The sequence below is a fragment of the Emys orbicularis genome, chromosome 5, assembly GCF_028017835.1.
Source record: "Emys orbicularis isolate rEmyOrb1 chromosome 5, rEmyOrb1.hap1, whole genome shotgun sequence".
Classification (NCBI taxonomy): Eukaryota; Metazoa; Chordata; order Testudines; family Emydidae; genus Emys; species Emys orbicularis.
This window is the reverse complement of record NC_088687.1, coordinates 24,839,395-24,860,659: the sequence shown is the minus strand read 5'-3', so window position 1 is coordinate 24,860,659 and position 21,265 is coordinate 24,839,395. Positions and strand designations below refer to the sequence as shown.

General features: G+C 43.1%; 1 protein-coding gene across 1 annotated transcript in view; it reads right to left on the bottom strand.

The window, feature by feature from the left end:
• Window positions 1–21,265, bottom strand: part of FAM13A (family with sequence similarity 13 member A) — a 185,732-nt gene that overhangs the window by 129,222 nt on the left and 35,245 nt on the right. Inside the window, exons 5-6 of the mRNA XM_065404718.1 lie at window positions 16,329–16,488; window positions 9,177–9,257 (exon numbers count right to left, since the gene is read on the bottom strand). Of these exons, the coding sequence (XP_065260790.1) occupies window positions 9,177–9,257; window positions 16,329–16,488 (241 nt within the window). The remainder of the gene's footprint in view (window positions 1–9,176; window positions 9,258–16,328; window positions 16,489–21,265) is intronic.

Genomic DNA, 21,265 nt, shown 5'->3' with positions numbered 1-21,265 from the left:
ATGGAGAGGATTGGCCACTTGACAAGGTGATTAGTACAGCGCTGCAGGCGTTTACACTCACACCCGTGAGTCGTAGCCACTCTGCTGCAGCTGTTATTCCTCTCGGAGGTGTGGAGTACCTGCAGCGCTGTACCCAGGGAGATACAGCACTGTAAGTGTCCTGCCAGTGTGGACGGGGAGTGAGTTACAGCGCTGGGGGAGGCTTTACAGCGCTGTAACTTGCAAGTGTAGCCAAGGCCTTAGCCTGTGATCCACAGGCCGAGGAGTGGTAAGAGCCGGGGGGTGGGAGCAATACACGAGGTCATATAGGGAGAAGAAAGGGGAACACGGCTGGCAGAGTAAATCTGGAGAGGATGGCATGTGTGAAGGGGGAGTGCCAGGGAGGCGGGCAAAGTGGGGCCCCTCAGTTAGCAAACTAAGGAGGTTCCCTGACAGCTCCGATCGCTGTTAGCTCTGATCACTGATAAAGATGACAGCTGTTAGAGTTGAAAGTGCATCAACTATGCTAGCCTGTTGTGTCCACACAGGCACAGAATCGACTGAGTCTGCATCAGTTCAGGCTATCCCACTTCTTATCCAGGCCTTGACTACACTTGCAGCTGTATAGCGCTGTGAGGTAAACCTGTCTTCATACAGCTGAGTAGGGAAAAGCGCTGCGGTCTGTCCACACTGACAGCTGACAGCGCAGTGGTGTGCCCACACTTGCAACATTTGCAGCTGTGTTGGGAGTGGTGCATTATGGGCAGCTATCCCAGCATTCATGTGGCTGCAACGTGCTTTTCAAAATGGGGGGGGGGGGGGGTGGTGGATTGTGACAGGGAGTGTCGGGGGAGAGAGAGTGCTTTTTGGAGCATGTCAGCTCTCTATTTTGCAAGTTCCGAACTCCCGGCCCCCTGCTCATTCATTCACTCACTCAAAGCAAGCTGCAATCTGTTTGCTTTTCTCTGTGGTAGGAGCTTTGAAACCGGCACTTCCGCATTCCTGAGCCGGTCACAACAATGGAGAGGATTGGCCACTTGACAAGGTGATTAGTACAGCGCTGCAAGCGTTTACACTCACACCCGTGAGTCGTAACCACTCCGCTGCAGCTGTTATTCCTCTCGGAGATGTGGAGTACCTGCAGCGGTGTACCCAGGGAGATACAGCGCTGTAAGTGCCAGGCAGTGTGGACGGGGAGTGAGTTACAGTGCTGGGGGAGACTTTACAGCACTGTAACTTGCAAGTGTAGCCAAGGCTCCAGACAGTTTTTGAGTAAGGTATATGGATTGCTACCTTTCCAGAAAATTGAGTGTGGTCCTTTTGCATGTGGGCATGCAAATTCTTGATGGGGGAGCAATCAGAATAATTTTTCTAATTGCCCAAAACTGACAGTGCTCAGAAAGCAGGATGGGACTCAGTCATCTAGCCAATGACTTAACGTTCAGCAAATGCTTTATAATTATGGGGCAAATCCTTTCTTACTAGCCCCAGTTGCCAACTGCCATGGGAATCCTGCTTCAGCCTGCAGAGCAGGCTCCACAACGCCTTACACTGACCTCACAGAGCTGGGGAGGTGGGGAGGAAAAGGAGAATCCCAATGGATTCTCTGGCTCCACTGCTCAACTGGTCCTCCCCTGGCCTTCCCCTTAGGTGCTAATGCATAGGGGATCCTCCTGGGGCTGAGTTCTCTCAGGGATTATGCACCCACTAGATTCCTCTGTGACACACATCAGCGAAGACTGGACTGAAGCCAAGCTGCTGGCTTGGTGAGGGGTCTGAGATGTCCACATATCAAAAGGGGTGTTGTTAATATTTCTGTGGGTTCTGCATTAGGACTGTAAAGAGCAATGACAAAAAGACTTTGAATAGTGCAGATCTGCAGCCATGTATTTATTTAGTTAGTTTTGACAGTACGGCCTGCATTGGTTCCTTTTTAGGCTGTCATTACTCAGTAGGAATAGTCCATATTACATATTTGTATCTTGCATTATTGTCCTGTTATAATATGAAACTCAAGCTGGACAGGATATTACATTTGTTTTTGCCCTTTTAAACAAAATGCCGAACAAGTGTAAACAGCCTGCCAGGCATTAACCTTTAATATAGTGTAACCTCAGAGCTATAAGCCTCTCCATAAAAGAGCAGAGTTATAAAGGAAAACTTGACAGATCTTTTGTATCTGTAGCACACCACTGCTTTGCATTGCAGTCACTTAAGTGCATTACGTTTATATTAAGTTTGAGGTTTTAAAACTAAGCTCTTTTTAGGTATTAACAGATACTAAAAACACGTTAGATCCTTCTGTCAACATTTCAAATGTGACTTGCCCCTGACTCCATTCAGCTGGGTCAGTTTCCTTGGAACCTGGCAAAATATAAATAAATAAATATCCTTCCTCTGAGACTAAGCATGGCGTTTTGAGAGGCCAAAAAGAGGTTAGTTAACGGAATTAACACAGGAAGGAGGAGGGGGGTTGAAAATCGGGCTGGAAATGGGACGCTGGCAAAGCTGCCTGTAAACCCTGTCTTGTTACCTCCATAGTATTTAGTGAAGAAAGTTAATGTCCACCAATAAACCAAAACAAACTGTGCTTACCAACCTTTGTTCCCTATTGTTCACAACCAATGCATTTCTGATACCACAATGCAGCGCAGCCGTGATATTTTAAAGATACCCACAAACATGTTGAATAGTTATTCTATGAGTATTATTTGACTAACCATCATGGCCCTCTCCCTTTTTAATGAAAACTTAGATTAGCACTGACATTTGCAAACTTAATCTCCAAATGCTTAATAACTGGTTTCTCCAGTCTGAGCTGCTCACATACAATCAGTCAGTAAGCAAACAAACCTTTACCAACACTTTCTCTTCAAGACATAGAGCCAAATTCCCTGCCGATATCAACGTGGGGCTGCTGCTCTGAAGTCAATGCAGCTGTGCTGGCATTGTATCAGCAGCGAATATGCCACACGGTTTCTGCAAAACTACTGTGTGTGGGGGGGGGGGGAATCTGTGCCAGACCTATCCCTGGTATAGACTTCTTCCCCAGCTGCCTCAGTGGCAATGTGGGGGTATAAGAGGGAGTAGCTACTTCATGGAAGCTCTTCCCCCCACCCATGCAGTGCAGGTAGTTCACCCAAGGAAGTAAGAGGGCAGTTTACTCCACCTCTCTCCCCTGCATGGTTGTGTAAAGTGGTTCACTATTGAGCCCTAATGAATTAAGCCTCACAGCAGCCCCACAGTAGAATCTTTACCTGTTCTACAGACAGCTAAATTAAGGTACAAAGAGGCTAAGCCTGGGATTTTCAAAGGAGCCTAAGGGAATTAGGTGCATAACTCATCAAATTTCAATGGGATTTGGGTATCTGACTCCCTTAGGCTCCTTCGAAAAAAACAACAACTGAGCCTGAATAGATTGGCCAGGGTCAAAGAGCGCTTGGAACAGAATCCAAGAGCCTCGACTTCCAGCCCCCTGCTTTAACACTCCCTTCTCAGCACAAAGAACCATGTTCAAACACACACAACTTTATTCTTATAGCAATAAGTCCTTAAGTTAAAATGCTGACCTAAAAAAAAAAAAAGAGTGAGAGAGAGGGGTGCAGCGGAGTTATCTCAAAACAAAAGTCTGCCCAGAAATCGAGAAAGCTAGCCTAAAGGAACAACTCCATCAGTGGCTATTAGCCAAGGTAATCAGGGACACAACCCCATGCTCTGAATGTCCCTAAACCTCTGACTGCCAGAAGCTGGGACTGGATGACTGGGGATGGATCACTAGATAAATTGCCCTGTTCTATTCATTCCCTCTGAAGCACCCAGCATTGGCCACTGTCAGAAAACAGGATCCTGGGCTAGATGGATCATTGGTCTGACCTACTATGGCTGTTCTTATATTCTTAACTCATTTTTATTCATTTATCAGTTCATGAAATCACCACTGTGGTACAATTTTCTTCTGGGTAAAAACAAACATGTACAGTGATTTAACATAAGCAATAAAAAACATTTGCTGCTACTAGTGTTCCGCTCCACATCCCCCACTATGTAATCCTATTTGTTTTCGGCTTCACAGAAAAAGAAGAAAACATCCTTGTTGAAAGAGGAAATTATGTAAGCAAAGTTGTTTAGATAAAAGAATGATTAACAAGCCATATAATGAAGTATAAAAACTCCTGTTTTAAACATGCTGATTTCATCTCAATTGCTACTGAGGCCTGGGAAGAAAAGCTAGGGTGCATCAGAACCTATTTTACAATCTTTCCAAAAATTCAACAGAGACTTTTGAGATGGAAGTAATAAAAAGCACAGCCAAATAGCTTTCAAATATATATCACCACTGTTTCACTGTGTAATGAATACCCACATTCAGTTCTCCTTCCATTTCCTTTTGTCCTCCCAAGATTATTTATATATGCAACCTTTTACCTGAGACCATATCTCTTACTAAAAAAATAAACGTGACTTTGCTCCGCTTTGACAAAGCCTTAATCTACTTCATTTGTTATAGATATTGCAACAAAACACATACAGTCTGATAAGCTGGAATGTTGGAGACTGGTGCTAGAGAATGTAGCAGTATTTTTATAAGGAAATTGAAAGCATCTACAAAAAAGTTTTGCTACACATATAAAATTCCCTGTTGCCAAGTTGCCCTTAATTGGTCACCTTTTAAAATTTATCATTTTCCTCTGTTCTTAAAAAGTGTTCTCTTCACAGTTGCCAGATAGGGATTTTATTTAATTATATGGGTGAGGCAGAGAGACTTTTCCATATTCATACAGCAAAACATGCATTTTGGTAATCAAGGGGCGTTCAATAATGAATGCATGAAGGGTTAAACAGACAATACTGCAAGCATGTGCTGAGCTTGTATTTCCTGAGTTTGGAAACGGCACATCCATAATATTTTAGGGTGGCTCATTTTCTGCTCTCCCCTTTCTGTGACTGTAACCCCCACTGTTATTAGTTCAACAAGTGGGTTCAGGAGACAAAAGACCCACATGTGTTTCCACATTCCACATTCAGCATCTGTCACATCTGACACCTTAAGTGCTAAGATGCCATAAGCAAAGTTAATGAGAAGGATTCAAGATCTCATGACTGTCAGGATATGTTTACACTGCAACGAAAGCCCTGGCTGAGACCAGACTTGAGCCCAAAACCCCATTTCCATCTACACACAAATCTCTCAGGTTAGGGCTTGGACCCTGCAGGGACCCTGCAGGGGTAGAGGGTTTGAGCCCAAGTCAAGCCAGGTCCCGCGGTTTGAGCCTATTGCTTTGCAGTTTAGTGGCAGTCCCCACAACTCAGGCCCTGGGAGTCCGCCAAAATTATCCCAAAATCCCATGGGCCAACTTCCTCTCTAGCCCAAGAATCTCCAATCGACTCCAGGGAAGAAGAAGCAATCCCCCTTAGTACAGTATAGCAGCTCGGAGTCAGCGTTTAACCTTCCATTGGCTTCTGAACACCGGGTTACAAACACAGCAGGAGAGACATCTTTCACGAAGCAAGCAGCTTCATGGTCACAGGTACAAGGCCAGCAAAACAGCAGACTTCAGTAAGAGGACCAGGAATGACCATGCATACCAGCAAATAGCGAAGGAACTGGCAATGATGCAAATTTACTGGATCAATGACCAGTGCAGGGAGTGGATTAATCATCTCAAGATTGAGTACAGGAAAACCAGAGATCAGAAACGCACCTCGGGCAACCCGTCACCACACCTGTTTTATAAGGAGTTTGATTGGGTGCTATGCCGAGCATGGAGTCAATGGTGGTGCATGATGACCTGGTCAGCCAGGATGGTGCCTACTGGCCCCAGAACCCAGCATGAGGCCTGATGGAAGCAGGGGCAGCTCTATGTTTTTTGCCGCCCCAAGCACGGCAGTCAGGTGGCCTTCGGTGGCATGCCTGCGGGCGGTCTGCTGGTCACGCAGATTCGGCGGCGTTTCTGCGGGTGATCTGCCGGTCCCGGGCCTTCGGTGTACCCGCCGCCGAATTTCCGTCGAAGCCGCGGGACCGGCAGACCTCCCGCAGGCACGCTGCCGAAGGCTGCCTGACTGCCGCCCTCATGGCGACCGGCACGCCGCCCCCCGCGGCTTGCTGCCCCAGGCACGCGCTTGTTGCACTGGTGCCTGGAGCTGCCCCTGGATGGAAGCCAGCAGCAGGTGCCGAGTGAAGACAGTGAAGTGACCTGTTGCATTCAGCAGTCCCTTGCTGTCACACATCCATTCAGGGTGACATGGGTCACCTCGGGCAGCACAAAGACACAGCAAGCTACAGTAATGCAGACAGCACTGATATAGAATCCATACAGATCTGCAAACACCTCCAGAGAGATTTCAATCTGTCAAAGCACATTCAACCACCATTCTACACCTGCTCAGAGTGTAATTAAACTGTCTTCTGTCAGGGCCTCAGAAATCAGGACACAGTTTCATGAGCCCAGGCAAAAGGAGGTACTCAGGGTCCTCCAAAACAACGGTGGGGACAGTAATTCAATTTATGACAATGTCATTTGGTGGGAATAGTGTCCCAGCCTGCCCATGAATGTAGACTCCCAACCGGCAAAAAACCCTGGCATCATGAATTTTTCCAGTGCACCCCCGTTGACATTCATAAATCGACCTCTGTGATCCACAAAAGCCTACATCTTTGTGGTTTATGAACTCATGTACAACTCGAGGATGGCAAACTATGGGCACAAGTCCCACCAATGGCCCCAACGCAGATTGGAAACCCCATTCTCTCAAGGCCAGCAATTACTTCAGGAATATCCCATCACGTTGGGGTAAACCACGTGCCTGATTGCCTCAGAAAACCTCTGCCACTGCTTTATCCACAGTTGACTTTCTGACACCCAACTGGTTAGCAACGGACCTGTAGCAGTCTGGGGTAGCCAGGTTCCAGACAGTTATAGCAATCCGCTTTTGGACCAGCAAGGGTGCTCTCATGTGTGCGTCTTTATGCTGGAAGGTTGAGGTAAGCGGCTCACAAAGTTCCAGAAATGTACCTTTCTTCATGCGGAAGCTCTGGAATATCTGCTGGTCATTCCAGGTCTGCATAACAATGGGATCCCACCAGTCTGTGCTTGTGGCCATGCTTCAGAAGCGGCTGTCTATCTAGGGGGCATCAGCTGCTGTACCGAGTGTCATATGCAGCATCAACTAGTTTGAGTCTGCAGGTCTGTGTGCTTCTCCTTCTCCATCATAAGCTCTGTGAGGTGCCTTTGGTGGCTCAGAAAACACTGCTGAAACATTCACCCGCATCTCACGCATCCTGACAGAGGAGTGAAAGTGCAAGCAAGAAAAGTTCATCGAAAGATGCCTCCTCTGTGTTGCTGGGTCCAGTAGCTAGGAGCGCATAGACCAAAATGACTGCTTGGCAGGATGTGTTGGCAGGTTGTTCAAACTTCCTGTAACATGCAGGATGGACAGTCACGTTTTCCCACAATGCATCACAGTCAATGGGCTAGAGCAGCCACATTTCAGGAGGGCGCTAGGGAGTCTGAGTCTGCATGCTGCAGCGTGGACATCAGAGATCCAAGCTCAAGCCCGGGTTAGAAAATTCTTAAAACAGGGTTAACAATCAATGTAGACACTCAAGCCCTGGGTTCTTGAACCCAGGGTCTGTTGATTCGAGTCCCACTAACCCGGGGCTTAAACTACCATGTAGACAAACCCTCATAGTCATGCTAAATAAGGAATCAGTATCAAAATTAAAATAAAACCTGCAAACAAACATTGCCAAAGCAAATGCATGGCTAAAATTCCTTGCAACTTACCAGAAAGCTAGGTGTATGTGCTGTAACGTGGATTTGTTTATGGAACAGCAAAGCTCGGATCAGCACTAAGGACCTTTATTGTTCTCTCTGAGTGGTTTAAGAACAGGTGTCTGATTTATCTATTTATTGTAAAGTAATCCATAAATAGAACATGATCTCAAAGAAAAGCATGACCTAGATGTGGGAGAAATTCAGGCTCTCCAGACTAGCATCTCATGTTACTCTTGCTTTGAGTCAGCCCTGAAAAAGTAGAAGTTGTGCTGCTGATCTAAAAGTCAAGCACACGCACAATAACAGAAACTTGCCATAGGGAAACAGCCCAAAGAGAATTCATCAATTTGAATTTTAAAATAAGTATTTGCCATTTCAGTAAATTATTTACTTTTAAATTTACTTACGTAGTTCATTCAATTACTGTCCCAGAGATTCCCTATGTACACAACATAGGACCTTTCTAATGACTGGAAATGTGCTATTAACTACACCCAAGCTAGTTCCCTCTAAGTATAGACAATCAGGGCCCAAGGGTGCTTGGACCTGGTAGAAGAGAGACAGAAGGTGTATAACAGGTAGCTAGAGCTTTTGTCCCCTCTCGTACCTGCACAGGAAGCAGTCACGATTGCAGTTACTGGGCTGTCCAGAGAACAGAGACTGCTTACTTCTAGAAGACCCTGGGGCGCAAGCCACAACCTAAAGAGGTACCGTAGAGGTGGGGCAAAGACCCCAACCTCCACGCTCCGCAGAGACCAGCGGAAATGGCCAGAAATGCAGAGAAGTTCATATGGCACTCTCTTAAGAAATAGTGCAGCAGCTGTGCTTAGCCTATGCACGCAGGAACGCATTCTGCCTTCCCGCATAGCCCCTGGGATGGTGTGACTCCACTCAGACCCCACCACAGGCCAGTGTGCTATTAGGCATGATCTGTCCTTAAATGTATTTAATGATGGGATTTTCACAAGTGCACAGTGCCTGCCGAACTCTGCTACCACTGAAGTCAGTGGGAGTTTTGCCACTGACTACAATGGGAGGAGAGTTGCACCAATGCTAAGCCCTTTTGAAAATCCCACCCTAAAAGTAGTGTAGATCAAAACACCATAGTTCAGAATCTGGTGAACTCCCCACAGTGAAAAATATCTACACTTAACCTGTCTGGAGTCTCAACTTTATCAAACTTTAAAATGGTTATAATACGTAGCTATCACACAGGGTTCCTGTGAAACTTGACTGATCAATTGTGTGACTAATTAATGAGAAGCAGCATGAAGATTGAGGAATCTGAAGAAGAGGACCAACGGGATCTTGGCAACATGAAAACTCTCAGTCCCTTTACCCCCCAAATTCTTGTTTCCCATCTGGCAGGGAAACTGAACAACAACAGATGGTGTGTCTGCGAATATGCCCATTTTACTGTACCTTGCTTTGTAGCGTTGACTTCGGTGCCTCTCTTTCTAAAGCTCTTGTCAGATTGATAGGCAGGGACTGCTCACAACTGGCCTAATATAAGGAGACCGCAAAAATAAACAGACAATAAAAACACTTAAAACTAAACATGCACACACACACAAATAACTATTTCTATTTACTCAGATCACTCAGCATTACTGCCAAGCACCTGCCTGCTTATACATACAATAGGCAAAGCTCCCTAATGATTTCAGTGACAAAAATTTGGCGGTTATCTTTAAAGAAGGTACTTGAGAAATAGAGATGGAAGGAGGGAGGAAAAGATCTGCTCTCTGATTCAATCATAGTTGAGATGTGCTATACCTGAAGTACTCTATTTTATTCTCACAATACACTGAATTTAAATAATCTATCACTTCACATACGGTACAGCCAAAGTTTACATCATTTGTACATATGCAGATCTGTGTATTTATTCAGGATTATATTAAGGGCTCGTTAAACTAGCTCCCCCAGTGACATAAACTATACCAGCAATTTATACTTTGGTTTAAGTTGTGTCTACATGGACGGAGGGAGCGTAGCTATGATGGTTAGGGATGTGATTTTCACTTTCCTAATTAATAAAGCTATACCAACAAAACTTTGCAGTGTAGACCTGACTTTAGTAACACCACTATCTATTGCTTTATAATTTTGCAAGTGCTTCAGCTAAATGAACGATTATGTATTAACAACACTAACACAATAACTCTGTTTTACATAAGTACAGTGTATAGCAAAGTGGGATCCTGGTCCATTAATAGGGCTCCCAGGTACTAAAGCAGGGGTCAGCAACCTTTCAGAAGTGGTGGGCCGAGTCTTCATTTATTCACTCTAATTTAAGGTTTCGCGTGCCAGTAATACATTTTAATGTTTTAGAAGGTCTCTTTCTATAAGTCTATAATATAGAACTAAACTATTGTTGTATGTAAAGTAAATAAGGTTTTTAAAATGTTTAAGAAGCTTCATTTAAAATTAAATTAAAATGCAGATACCCCCGGACTGGTGGCCAGGACCCGGGCAATGTGAGTGCCACTGAAAATCAGCTCGCGTGCCGCCTTCGGAACGCGTGCCATAGGTTGCCTACCCCTGTACTAAAGTAATAAAAATAATTAATTATTATTGATAATAATGATAATACTACTAATACTAATACTTAAAGTTGCTGAGTCAAGAGCATTAGAAAGAGATGCCAAAATTATACATGTGATTATTTGAGGATCATCTGATCTTTCCCGTTCCTACTTGACTTATACATAAACTAAACATCATAGCATTCCTTTCCCCCCTTAGCATTCAACACACTATTGTAGGTGAAGTGTTTGGAGGCTTGTAAACTTTCCCTTACACATCTCATATTGCTCATTTCCTGTCAGCTCTCATCTTAAAATGTCATCCAGGTTGAATCACTTTTTGCTCCTATTATAAATATGCCCATCTGCTCATTGGCGGACAACACTGAAGTACAACATTCACTAAACAAGGAAACATTACCCAGAAAGCCAAAGAAAGATATCCACAGGTGCTTTTCCCCACACTGCTCTCTGCTCTCTTATTTGAGTCTGCTATCATAAACACTGATTGCTCTTTGGCCCAGATGGAAGAGACCTGTTATTGTCTTGTCCAAATATGGTGATACAGAAAGAAAAGAAAGCCTGCACTGTTCATCAGGGCTACTATATCCTTAAGGTGGGGTTTTCAAACAGGATCAATTCCCACTGACTTCAATGGGAGAAGAGTTGAGCAATGCTGAGCCCTTTAGAAAACCCTAGCCTTAGTACAATGTTAGAATGGCACAGAAAAATATTATACTGGACATAAGTAGAAGGAAGCTGTTCAGAACTTCAAAAGCTTCCCCGGGGCAAGAGACACATTTGGGACTAGAACACGGGTCTTTCTTTTCCTGACCAGTGGAGGGACAACTCTCTTGTGTTTGTTACATGTATAATGGCCAGTATCTCAGCCGAGATGAGTGAAGGGGAAGATTGGTTGATTAAAATTAGGGAGGAAGGTGAGGGACTTCACCACCAGACTCCCATTGGGAGTTTTGGGCAACTCTTTCTGGCCATTGTCATAGAAGTGTTTAGGCTGTTTTAGATACTTGCGAGAAGAGGGCTGAGACTATTATTTTAAAAATTGCTGCGTGCAGGATGTTTTCTTTCCAGTAATCTCAGGATGAAGTTTGCAAAAGTATAAAGTGGAAATGGAGTTTTACCACTGACTTAAATGGGAGCAAAATTAGACCAATGCTAACTACTTTTGAACATCCACCTTCATTGTTCTACCTGGAGATAACATGCTTGATTCTGCAAGGGCTGAGCCCTCTAGCCTGATCCAATTAAGTAATTAAGCATGTGGCTAAGATTGAAGTCAATGGGATCACTCATACTCTTAAAGTAAGGCACATGCTTAAGTATTTTGCTTTGCTGGACTGGGCCCAGAGTGCTCAACATCCTGATGATCAGGCCCCAAATGATTTCATTTCCAAACACAATTGCACTTGATAGTTCTCTCACAAAAATCTAACTAAGCATTCATAGACCAACAGTGGACATAACGCTATGCTAGCAGCATACACATTTCTGCTAGAATACTGCTGTGATTTAAAGCACAAAGTGCAGAAATCTGTTTTGCCAGCTAATCCCCTATGTGAAGTGGAACCATTTAGTTGAATAGTAGAAATGGGTGAAGGGAAAAGTACATTCCACATAAAAAGAAAAAGCTGGCAGGAGACCAGTTTTCATATCACGCTACAGTTTTAAATCCCCTAACTAACTTCCCCTCCCCTGCTACTCATTGGAATGTACCTAGAAATTGCTTGTAATTTTATAAACGGAGTTTACTTGGTATTTTGCATCCAGGCAAACAGGGGATGTCTGCTCTGTCACTAAAAGGGGAAGAAAAGGACAATTATATGGCTTTGCCACATCTCCTATAGCTAAACGTGGAGCAGAATCAAGCCCTGTTCAACCCACTGCTTAAGCAGGTTCTGTTGTGTTTCAGTGCAAGCATTTACATGTAATGACACCCTTCTGTGCTGTCAGCTGGTCAGTTATTACAAATTTTAAGTGTTCTGCTAAAAAGATATTTGGGTGGGAGACCTCCAAAGGAAAAAAATTGTGTGTGGCTGGGAGCCAGGTTGCACTTTTCCATCCAAGTCAGCACTCAACCAAGGCCTTAGCATTTTGCTGAGAGGCACCCTGCTACTGGAGTGTCATCTTTCACCTGAGATATACTGTAAGACTGAGGTCTTGATGGTTTCTGGTAATTAAAAAGCCCACTATATTTTTTTGGAAGGAGTGGTAATCTGGCCAGACTCTCACTGGAGAAATTATATTCTGCCTGCCTAGATTCCCTCCGCAATTCAGACTCAATAAAAGCATTCTTCACTTCCAATTCCTAACTGTTGGGTTGCATTGTTGATCACTGCTAATCAGTAGTCACATTTCATCAGAGATGTGGTTGCATAACAATGGATAATTGTGTATTATTGGACTGTCTATAATTGCAGTTTGAACAGCACTTTGAGATCCTCTAGAATGAAAGGCACTAGATAAAAATGGAAGGAAGCATTATTATTGGGTAGGTTTCTTAAACCAGTTTATTCACAGGTCAGGTGATAAAATGGCAATAGTGAAATGGGGAATTGATTTATATTTTAATTATGTACGTTATTTTTGAGTTTAATGCCACAAAACTCAGTCAAGACCATATCTAAACACCCTGAGAATTCTGCTCTAAAGCATAACATGAGTAACACTTTCTTTTAGCACACACATACCCACAGTGCAATTCATACACAGCACGCCCAGTTATACTGTCCCCTTTCCTGGATGGATTGTCAAGTAATAACTAGTTCTGATGTGACACTACTCCATAAATGCAGAAATTAGGAGGGTGCACTGAGGTTTTATTTTATGGCTCTTGTAAATCAGAGGTATGCAACACACGATAGATATCTAATCTGTACACATAACCCTTTTGTTAATGTGTGCCTACTCTACTTGTTTATCTCTTATTATCTTTAGGCTAGCAAATACCACAGAAAGGAGTCACCCCCAATTTGACAATTATGCCACTATATGATAATGGTCCAGAAACTCTCTCAAGGTCATTGAACGGTACCCAAAATTAAGGAATAACAGCCTTGATGATTTTTTCATTGCTTTGAGATTATAATCTTACAATATGGCCTGAGTAACAGGCAGCATGCAGCTGCGCTGTCCCGGGAGCAAAGCAGGGACTGAACTGTAACTTGGAAAGTCTTCATTCAGTCCCTCCTTCCCTACTGATCCATGGGGAAAGCCAGCCCTCTCCTTGGCACACCTTATATTCCTGTGCACAGCGACTGAGCACATAGGGGGGTGGAGCCAATGACCTGTCCACACCCTTGCCCATCTGTGAGAGAGGTGAAACACACGCAGGGATGAAGATGCTCATTCCCCCCCCCCCCGCCCTGTGCAGACACACAGCAAGAGTCACCATCTCGCCTTTGATATTTTACATTGTTATAGCATTGTGGAGTCACTTCTCTTTTTTCCTTCTCATAAAGCTATTTACTTTTGGTTTCCTCAAAAACACTGAATTTTTCAAAACTCTTGCACTTTGTACAATAATAAAACTACGAGGTGCTGAGTTTTAAATGCTTTGCATCTTGCATGGTTTTCGCATTCAAGTGTTTTTTCAAAATGCAACTCAAAAACCACCTGTGATCTTTGCATGGCCTTGGTTGAATGAGCCACGTTTTTATTTTTAAAAAGAGCATATTCTCTTCCTTTAAGGAAGCAAAGGGTTTTATCTGTAGTCTGGGCAGATCTTAAGATACCCAGGCCACAGGGCATCATGCGTCACGTGAGGTCAAGAAGGTGATGAGCATAACGGAGTTCAAGCGAAGATGCTACAGTTCCAAAGTGGGAAGGGATGGCAAAAGCCATAATCCCCTTGTATCATGTTTTACCAGCAAATACCTAGAATAGGCCTGGCGCCTGTTCTAAAAGTAGAGCATTATGTATGCAGGAGGTGAGGACAGCTGACAATCTCGTGTCTGAAATGCACTCATGAAAAACAGGGGAGATACAGGGGAAGAAAAAAAAATCTATACTAAGGCTCTGTCTAAGAGCAGGTTCCTGATTTCAGCAACAAAATAGAAGCACAGAACCATACAAAAACACAAAAGGCCTTTGTCCAAGGCCCTTGGCACTTGCCCCCAGCTCTGCATAAGGATGCTTTCTGTGCCAACACTGATGTTTTTAAAACTCTAAACTGGCGCTGGACAAACACATTTTTATATTAATTTCCTCCACCTATTTACCCCTCTATTCCCATCCCCTGGGCTCTTCATGTAGCATTTCAAAATAAAGGATTCCCACAGAATCGTGTCCCAATGCCCTAGTGTCGCAGCACACACCTAAGAGGAAACAAGGCTAAAAATGCGCCAAGAAGAGTGGAGGAAACATACACAGTGATATGGGGTAGGAGGGACCATAACCTGATAGCACCAGGTGGTTATTTTATTTTACAACATTTGTTTTATTATACAAACTTAATTTTGGATGTTGGGGCAGAAAGACAAGTTGGGGTTAAAGTATGAGGACAGGAATTGTGGGATGAAGGGAGGAGAGAGGGAGAAGCGAAGAGGCAGGGGAGGGGAGAGATGGGCACAGCGGACAGGGAAGGTGAGGTTGGGCACCTGGAGGACTGCAATGGTAGGAGAGGGAGTTGGATGAAAGGGCAGTACCAACCAATGGCAATACAGATAATGATGAAGGGGGTGGAAATACCCCACGTCCAAATTTCAGAGGCCAGGGAATGATGATGTCAGGAAGCTGCAAAGGCTCCCCTCAGCTGCTCTCCATGTGGAATGAGGGCTGGGAGGCCACTGAGACTGGCACCCTAGGATGAACCAACTGGACCCGGCAAAGAGGAGCTGGAAGGCTCTGGCATACCTGCATTTTCAAACTGTAGCCAGTGCTCGCTGCACCAGATTCTGTCCTGGTTCATACCCCATGCAACACTACAGAGTTTAACGGGATTGCACGAGGGTGTAAATCTGAGTAGAATCCGGACCAAACTCTTCACTTGTGCAAACACTGCAATGACTGTAAGTCTGCCACTAGCCAGCAGTATATGGGAATTACTCATTAGCTTTGCAAAAAGAATAGACTTTGCACACAAACCACATGCAAGTTGCTGGACTATGTGACCCAGAGCAAGCCAATAAATCTGTAAAGTAATTGTATTTTTGTGACAGGGAGCAACGTGCTACTACCTTCTGCTGATGCATGAGCTTTTGTAATCTGGAACCTCACTGACTTTCTCCTACATACTGAACTAATTTATTATCATTCCTTTTATAAGTTCCACTGCGCCATCTACAATTTATTACACCATCAGCAGGTTTAGGGACACTTGCCAGGACACAAGGAAGGTGACTTTCAGGAATGGGAGAACACACATCGTCAAAGGGCCCATTAAGTATGTATGCAGCTTGGAGTAAACAGGTTGCTCTTATTCCTTTTGCCTGAGCGTTTGGTTAGATCATACCAGATCGACTGTGAATAACACCAAACATTAGCCACAGGTCTACAACTAATTGCTTCCAGAAGTACAGGTCTTTCCAGGAAGGGGATACTTTCTTTACTGCAGGTCAATGGTGAGGGACTACGATGTTTTAGGTCGGTGCATGACTGAACCTTTGCCAAGGTGGCCCCTGGGCATTATACTTGCTTGTCTTGGACACCGACCTCAGTCACCCCCCTCCACACCACCACTATTAGATCCACCTTTTTATTTTAAATAAATGAAATTATTAGAGATGTTTCCTGTTTAATCATAGGCACTCCCTATGTTAATTTAATAGAGAATAAACATGTTAAATAGAATAAACTCTCAGGGCATCAAAAGGCAAATAGCAGTAGAAAACTGACCTGCTAAAGGACAGAGTCGTTAGAAGAGTGAAATGGTGGTAGCAGCATATGAAGGTCAATATCAGAGAAATGTATTATACCAGCATCAATGCCTCCCATCCAGCTTGTGAAGATTTCTAGACTGCCCCCGCATGGTCTCACCTGTATCACAGTATTGCATCAAAACTGAAAGGGCAATATTACAGGTACTCACTTTCACTAAAATAATTCTTGCTAGCTCTTCACATGCATGATTTTCATCATCCTTCTTTGTGTGCTCCAGCTCAAACAAGGTATTATAGTTTTCCAGCATTTTGGCCATTATTTTGTTGCAGATTTCCTGTTCCTTCATACCTTCAAATCCAGAAGGCACGCTACAAAATTGGATGAAACATCAAGCAGAGCATTAGAAGGACTCAAAATACCAGTGTTCTTGCACATAGCCATCATATTGTAATAGATATTCTTGCTGGTACATAGAAAAAACTCCCTTTACCTATGAATAGACTTTCAATGAAAGAAGTTCTAAACATTCAAACTTTACCTTGTTTACAATTATTGCAATTTGTTCTCAATTAATTTGACCTGCTATTAAAAATGTGGTCACACCTTATATTATATGGTACATTTATAAATAATTTACAATGAGTTTAGAAATTGTTAAATAGAGGTTATAAGCATATTACAGACATGAGCAGTATGCATCCGAAGAAGTGGGCTGTAGCCCACGAAAGCTTATGCTCTAATAAATTTGTTAGTCTCTAAGGTGCCACAAGTACTCCTGTTCTTTTTGCGGATACAGACTAACACGGCTGCTACTCTGAAAGCTGTATAGATGGTTATAAGTAATCTGTTAACACGTTGGACTCTAACAACAACAACTGATTAGCCATGTATTAATCATTTATTAACAACGATTAGCAATTAGTCATTTATAACCCCTTAAACTATTTATAAGTGGACACTTAAAAGTGTGACCAAAAATGCAAACATTTAAAAGGACAACGGCAACATGTAATCTAGTCAATTTAAATTTTTTTTTAAAAAACTTTGTAAAAAGTAGTTTCCAGCATTAACCCTGCCCTTGTGTCCCTCTGACAATTTTTGTGGTTTTACAATTATATTTTCTTATTTTTAAAATGTTTTTCTCTCTCCTGTTGCCATGTGACAGACCCACACAAACAACAGGGGAACTAACTACTTGACTGACTATACTGGTGAAACAGACTATACACAAAAGTGCCATTACATGTACAACATAAACACACTGAAACATTAGAGGATTAACATCCTGTCTCTGTCACTCCCCTTGCTATCTCAACACTGGGTTCCACTTCAGGGCAGACTGTTCAACAACAGGAAAGTTAACTGCACTGCTTAATAACTCCCTACGCTTTTGCCAGCCTTAATATCAAATGTAAACAGTGCTTTTGAAAATCCAAGTCCTTGATACCATGTAAATGTACCCCTGTGACATCAGAGCCCTTTCACCGTAATATCACAGAAAATCCAAGTTCCTCTGTTCCGAAGGGCCAAACACATACCATCATCCGTTCCTCCCCATATCTCCCTCCTGGCCTCCTTTATCCAATAAGACAACAGTAAGTCCGATCCTTCAATACACTTATCTAGACTTTATTCATTTTAAATGAAAATGTAGCAAGAAACAGTTGGACAAGAATACTAAAGAGACAGACAAAGATAAACTTAGGTTATTAATTTATAAAACTTCTGATCAAAGTAACAAAGTCTTATAGGTTCAGCTTCTGAGGCTTATCCCAGTTGTGGCAGCCAAGGGTCCTTTACCTGGCAGACAAAGTCGTTGCCTCTTAGGATCCAGTCTGGTAAAAAAGAATCTTGTTTCCTTCCACTAGTCAGCTTTTACCCAGAAACCCTGCCATATGACTGTTCTGACCCCAGTGCTCACAGATGCAAAAGGTGATGGGGGAGTCCATGAGGTAATTCTTCGGTGAAGTCATCCTGTGTGGGAGTTCCCCCTTCTCCATTGTCCTGTAAGCTGTTTGCTACCTATTGTATTGAGACTCAAGGAGTTTCCTCTGGACATGTTGCTTTTTAATGGGCATCAACTGACCACTCTCTCGTCTAAGTGGTGTACCCAAAACTCAGCAATGACTCGTTATCATGAAGACTGTCCCAGACATATGAGAGTTATATAACACACATGTACAGATATTACTCTTAGCAGGAGAAATACAGAGATTAGCATGAGTATTACAGTCATCTGTTCACCAGCATTTAGAAAAGTCCAAACACTACATATTTGACTGCAATTTTAGTAACGTTCCACCAGCATTAAGCCTGAGAGACTCTCAGTTGATACGTAGACCTAGAGTTGGCCTAAGCCTTCAGCTTCACAGTCTCTCTGATCGGTCTTAGATCGACTAAGCTATGTCGACAAAAGCTGCCTTGCATTGCCCTAGTTGTGCATGCATCTACGCTTAAATTTGCCTCCCACTGATGTAAGTGGCCCATTACACTGGCACAGTAACACCATCTCCATAAGTGGCGTTGCAATCTTTAGTAGTCACCAGTTCATTTCATATACAGGAGGTCAAGTGATAGAACAGACATCTGATAATCACCACTGAAACCCAATTGTGCAACAGAAACTCAACAAGTGGGGCAAATATACAAAATAATCTACCTAGATATGCAATAGCCTACAAAATGCACCAGAGGAATGGCACGCCTGCAAATATTTTCATGTTATTTAGGAACATGACCAGGTGCATAGGTTATTATCCTATGTCTAACATTAATAATTTGAATTATAAGTAGTAGTGTGCTAGATTTCTATTGAATCAATTATTTTCATTCTCATTGGCTATCACATTACTTCAGATCTCCACTAACACTCTACAAACATTCCAGACATTTTATTTACATAGACACACAATTTTACAATGCAGTTCTACTCTTAACAGCAACTATTTGTTCCTTTCATGCATTCAGAGTCATATCTGCCAATGATAGTGACAAAAATAATGTTTTTACTGCACTTTACTCCTGCTCCTCCTTCAGAGTTGATAGAGCTAAGAGAGAATGAGCTGAATTCTATTCCATTCATGCATCATCAGATTTACTAAAATCCAATCACTGGCACTTGTACACCACAACCAAAAGATTACCCAGGGCATCATGCAATAACAACAGAGTTGTAAGTCCAACCACAGGCGTAGCCAGGGGCCTAGTTTGCCCTGCCTTGTAACCAGAGGCCTTGAACCTTTTTAGTGGTGATGATGCACATAATGGAAATAAAACATGACTCTCAGATTGCAGGGTGAGTCTGAAGAGCTGAAAGTTAGAAAAGTAAACGTTTCTTTACTTGTAAACTGAGCATTTTTAACCTAGAGATCAGTAAGAGGCAACAAACCCCACAAAGTTACTTTTCAGGAATGGAGTTTTTTTCTAAAACATTATTACTCCCTCTAAGGCCTTGATAGTCTAGTTTGGATCAGGTGATGAGTGAAAATTACACTGGTAGTGGGTACACATCACAAAACTAACACCTAACCACACAGAAGAGGCAGCCTGTAGTCTGAGGCAGCAGCCCAGGTCTACAGTAACAGGTGTGTTACAGGTCAACGACTGAGCACTAAGGTGCAAACTTTAATCTCCAGCCAGTAATATTCATTCCTCGCCTTCACAAACAATAAGTCCACTCACAGAATTTAAACAAATAAACAAAAAACTTTAACACCTCCACTTAGGTAACAATGCTAAAATGCTAGATTGCTGGGAATTAGAACTAATTTTGGAATGCTTTAGAAATGATAAGTCTTCAGTCAGGCTTTGCCTCAGGTTATGTTGTTATGTAGACCCAGGTTATGTAGACCCAGGGTCTACAACAGGGCTGGCCACACGGTTTCCGCGTCAGAACTTCTTGTGCTATTGGAACTCCCCAAAGAGGGCGAACACTAGGCCTGATCTAAAGTCTACGGAGGTCCATGGGAATCTTTCCTCTGACTTCTATGGGTTTTTGACTCAGTCCCATTTTGCTCAAGAACAACTTTTCCAGAACTCACTTAGCATCTTACAGGATTATAGTATTGTAACTAACAATCAGATGCCAACAACTATATTATGGCAACTTAATAATTTATACATGAAAAAAGTCAGACAATATTAAAAGTTAAGGCCCTCAGAGTAACACTACCTCCTCCATGTTACTCCAACTGTGTATTAAAATGTAAATGTAACTGCCTAATTAATAATAAAGAGCTATTACATAGATATGTGAAATAGGAATGATTTGACACTCCTCTGAGTACCTTAGATTTTTCATTTTCTGGTATTTTCCATGTTGCAGTTTACTGCCCTAACATGGCATTGAAATAAGGAAATTAAATGCCAAAAACTTGGTATTTTTGTGAACGGAAAAAAGAAACAAAGAGGACTCCCTAAAACTCCCCCCTACTCACAATCGTTATTTCTACTTCTCCTCTCCTCCTACTCACATCCATCCAACTTTGCAATCAGTCCAGAAACAGACTCCTTTTGATCCCTGCCCTGTGAGAAAATCCCTGTGAGCCCTGCCCATCCCAATGAAGGCTCCAGTTGCATCACGCAGAAGGAGTGGCTACAGAGGCTCCCCTCACACCTCACTGATGAGCAGTTCAATGGGGAGCAGAAACAATGCCTAATCTACTTTGCTGAACATGATCACTGGGGACCAGAGGAGTGAGCTGCTGTAGCTGTAGCAATACTAAAGTCCTGACTAGTGTTGGGTCTAGTAAGAGAAGGGAAATCATACCCTTTGGTCACATCTTTGTGGAGAAATACAAGGGAAAAATCAACAACACTTCTTCCCAAACAGCACCAGGGATTAATTCCAGTCCAACCCCTAGCAAGGCAGGACAAATGTTCAGAAATCTCCTCATGCCTGGCTGAGGCATAATAATGTTTGTATGTAGGTTTGGCTCTAATGCTGGGGGCCTAGCTCTATTGCCTGATAACAAGTTCTCTTTTTAGCTCAAGCGGTAAGGGCCTGTGTTTTGGAGGTGTAGGACCAGAATTTTAGTCCTGCTGGGTGATTTCATCAAGTAACCCATGTCTGTAGCATTTGGATTTCAATATATCAAGGCTTCCTTAGGATCTGCAAAAGTCTTTGAAATTCCCTACTCATCATGC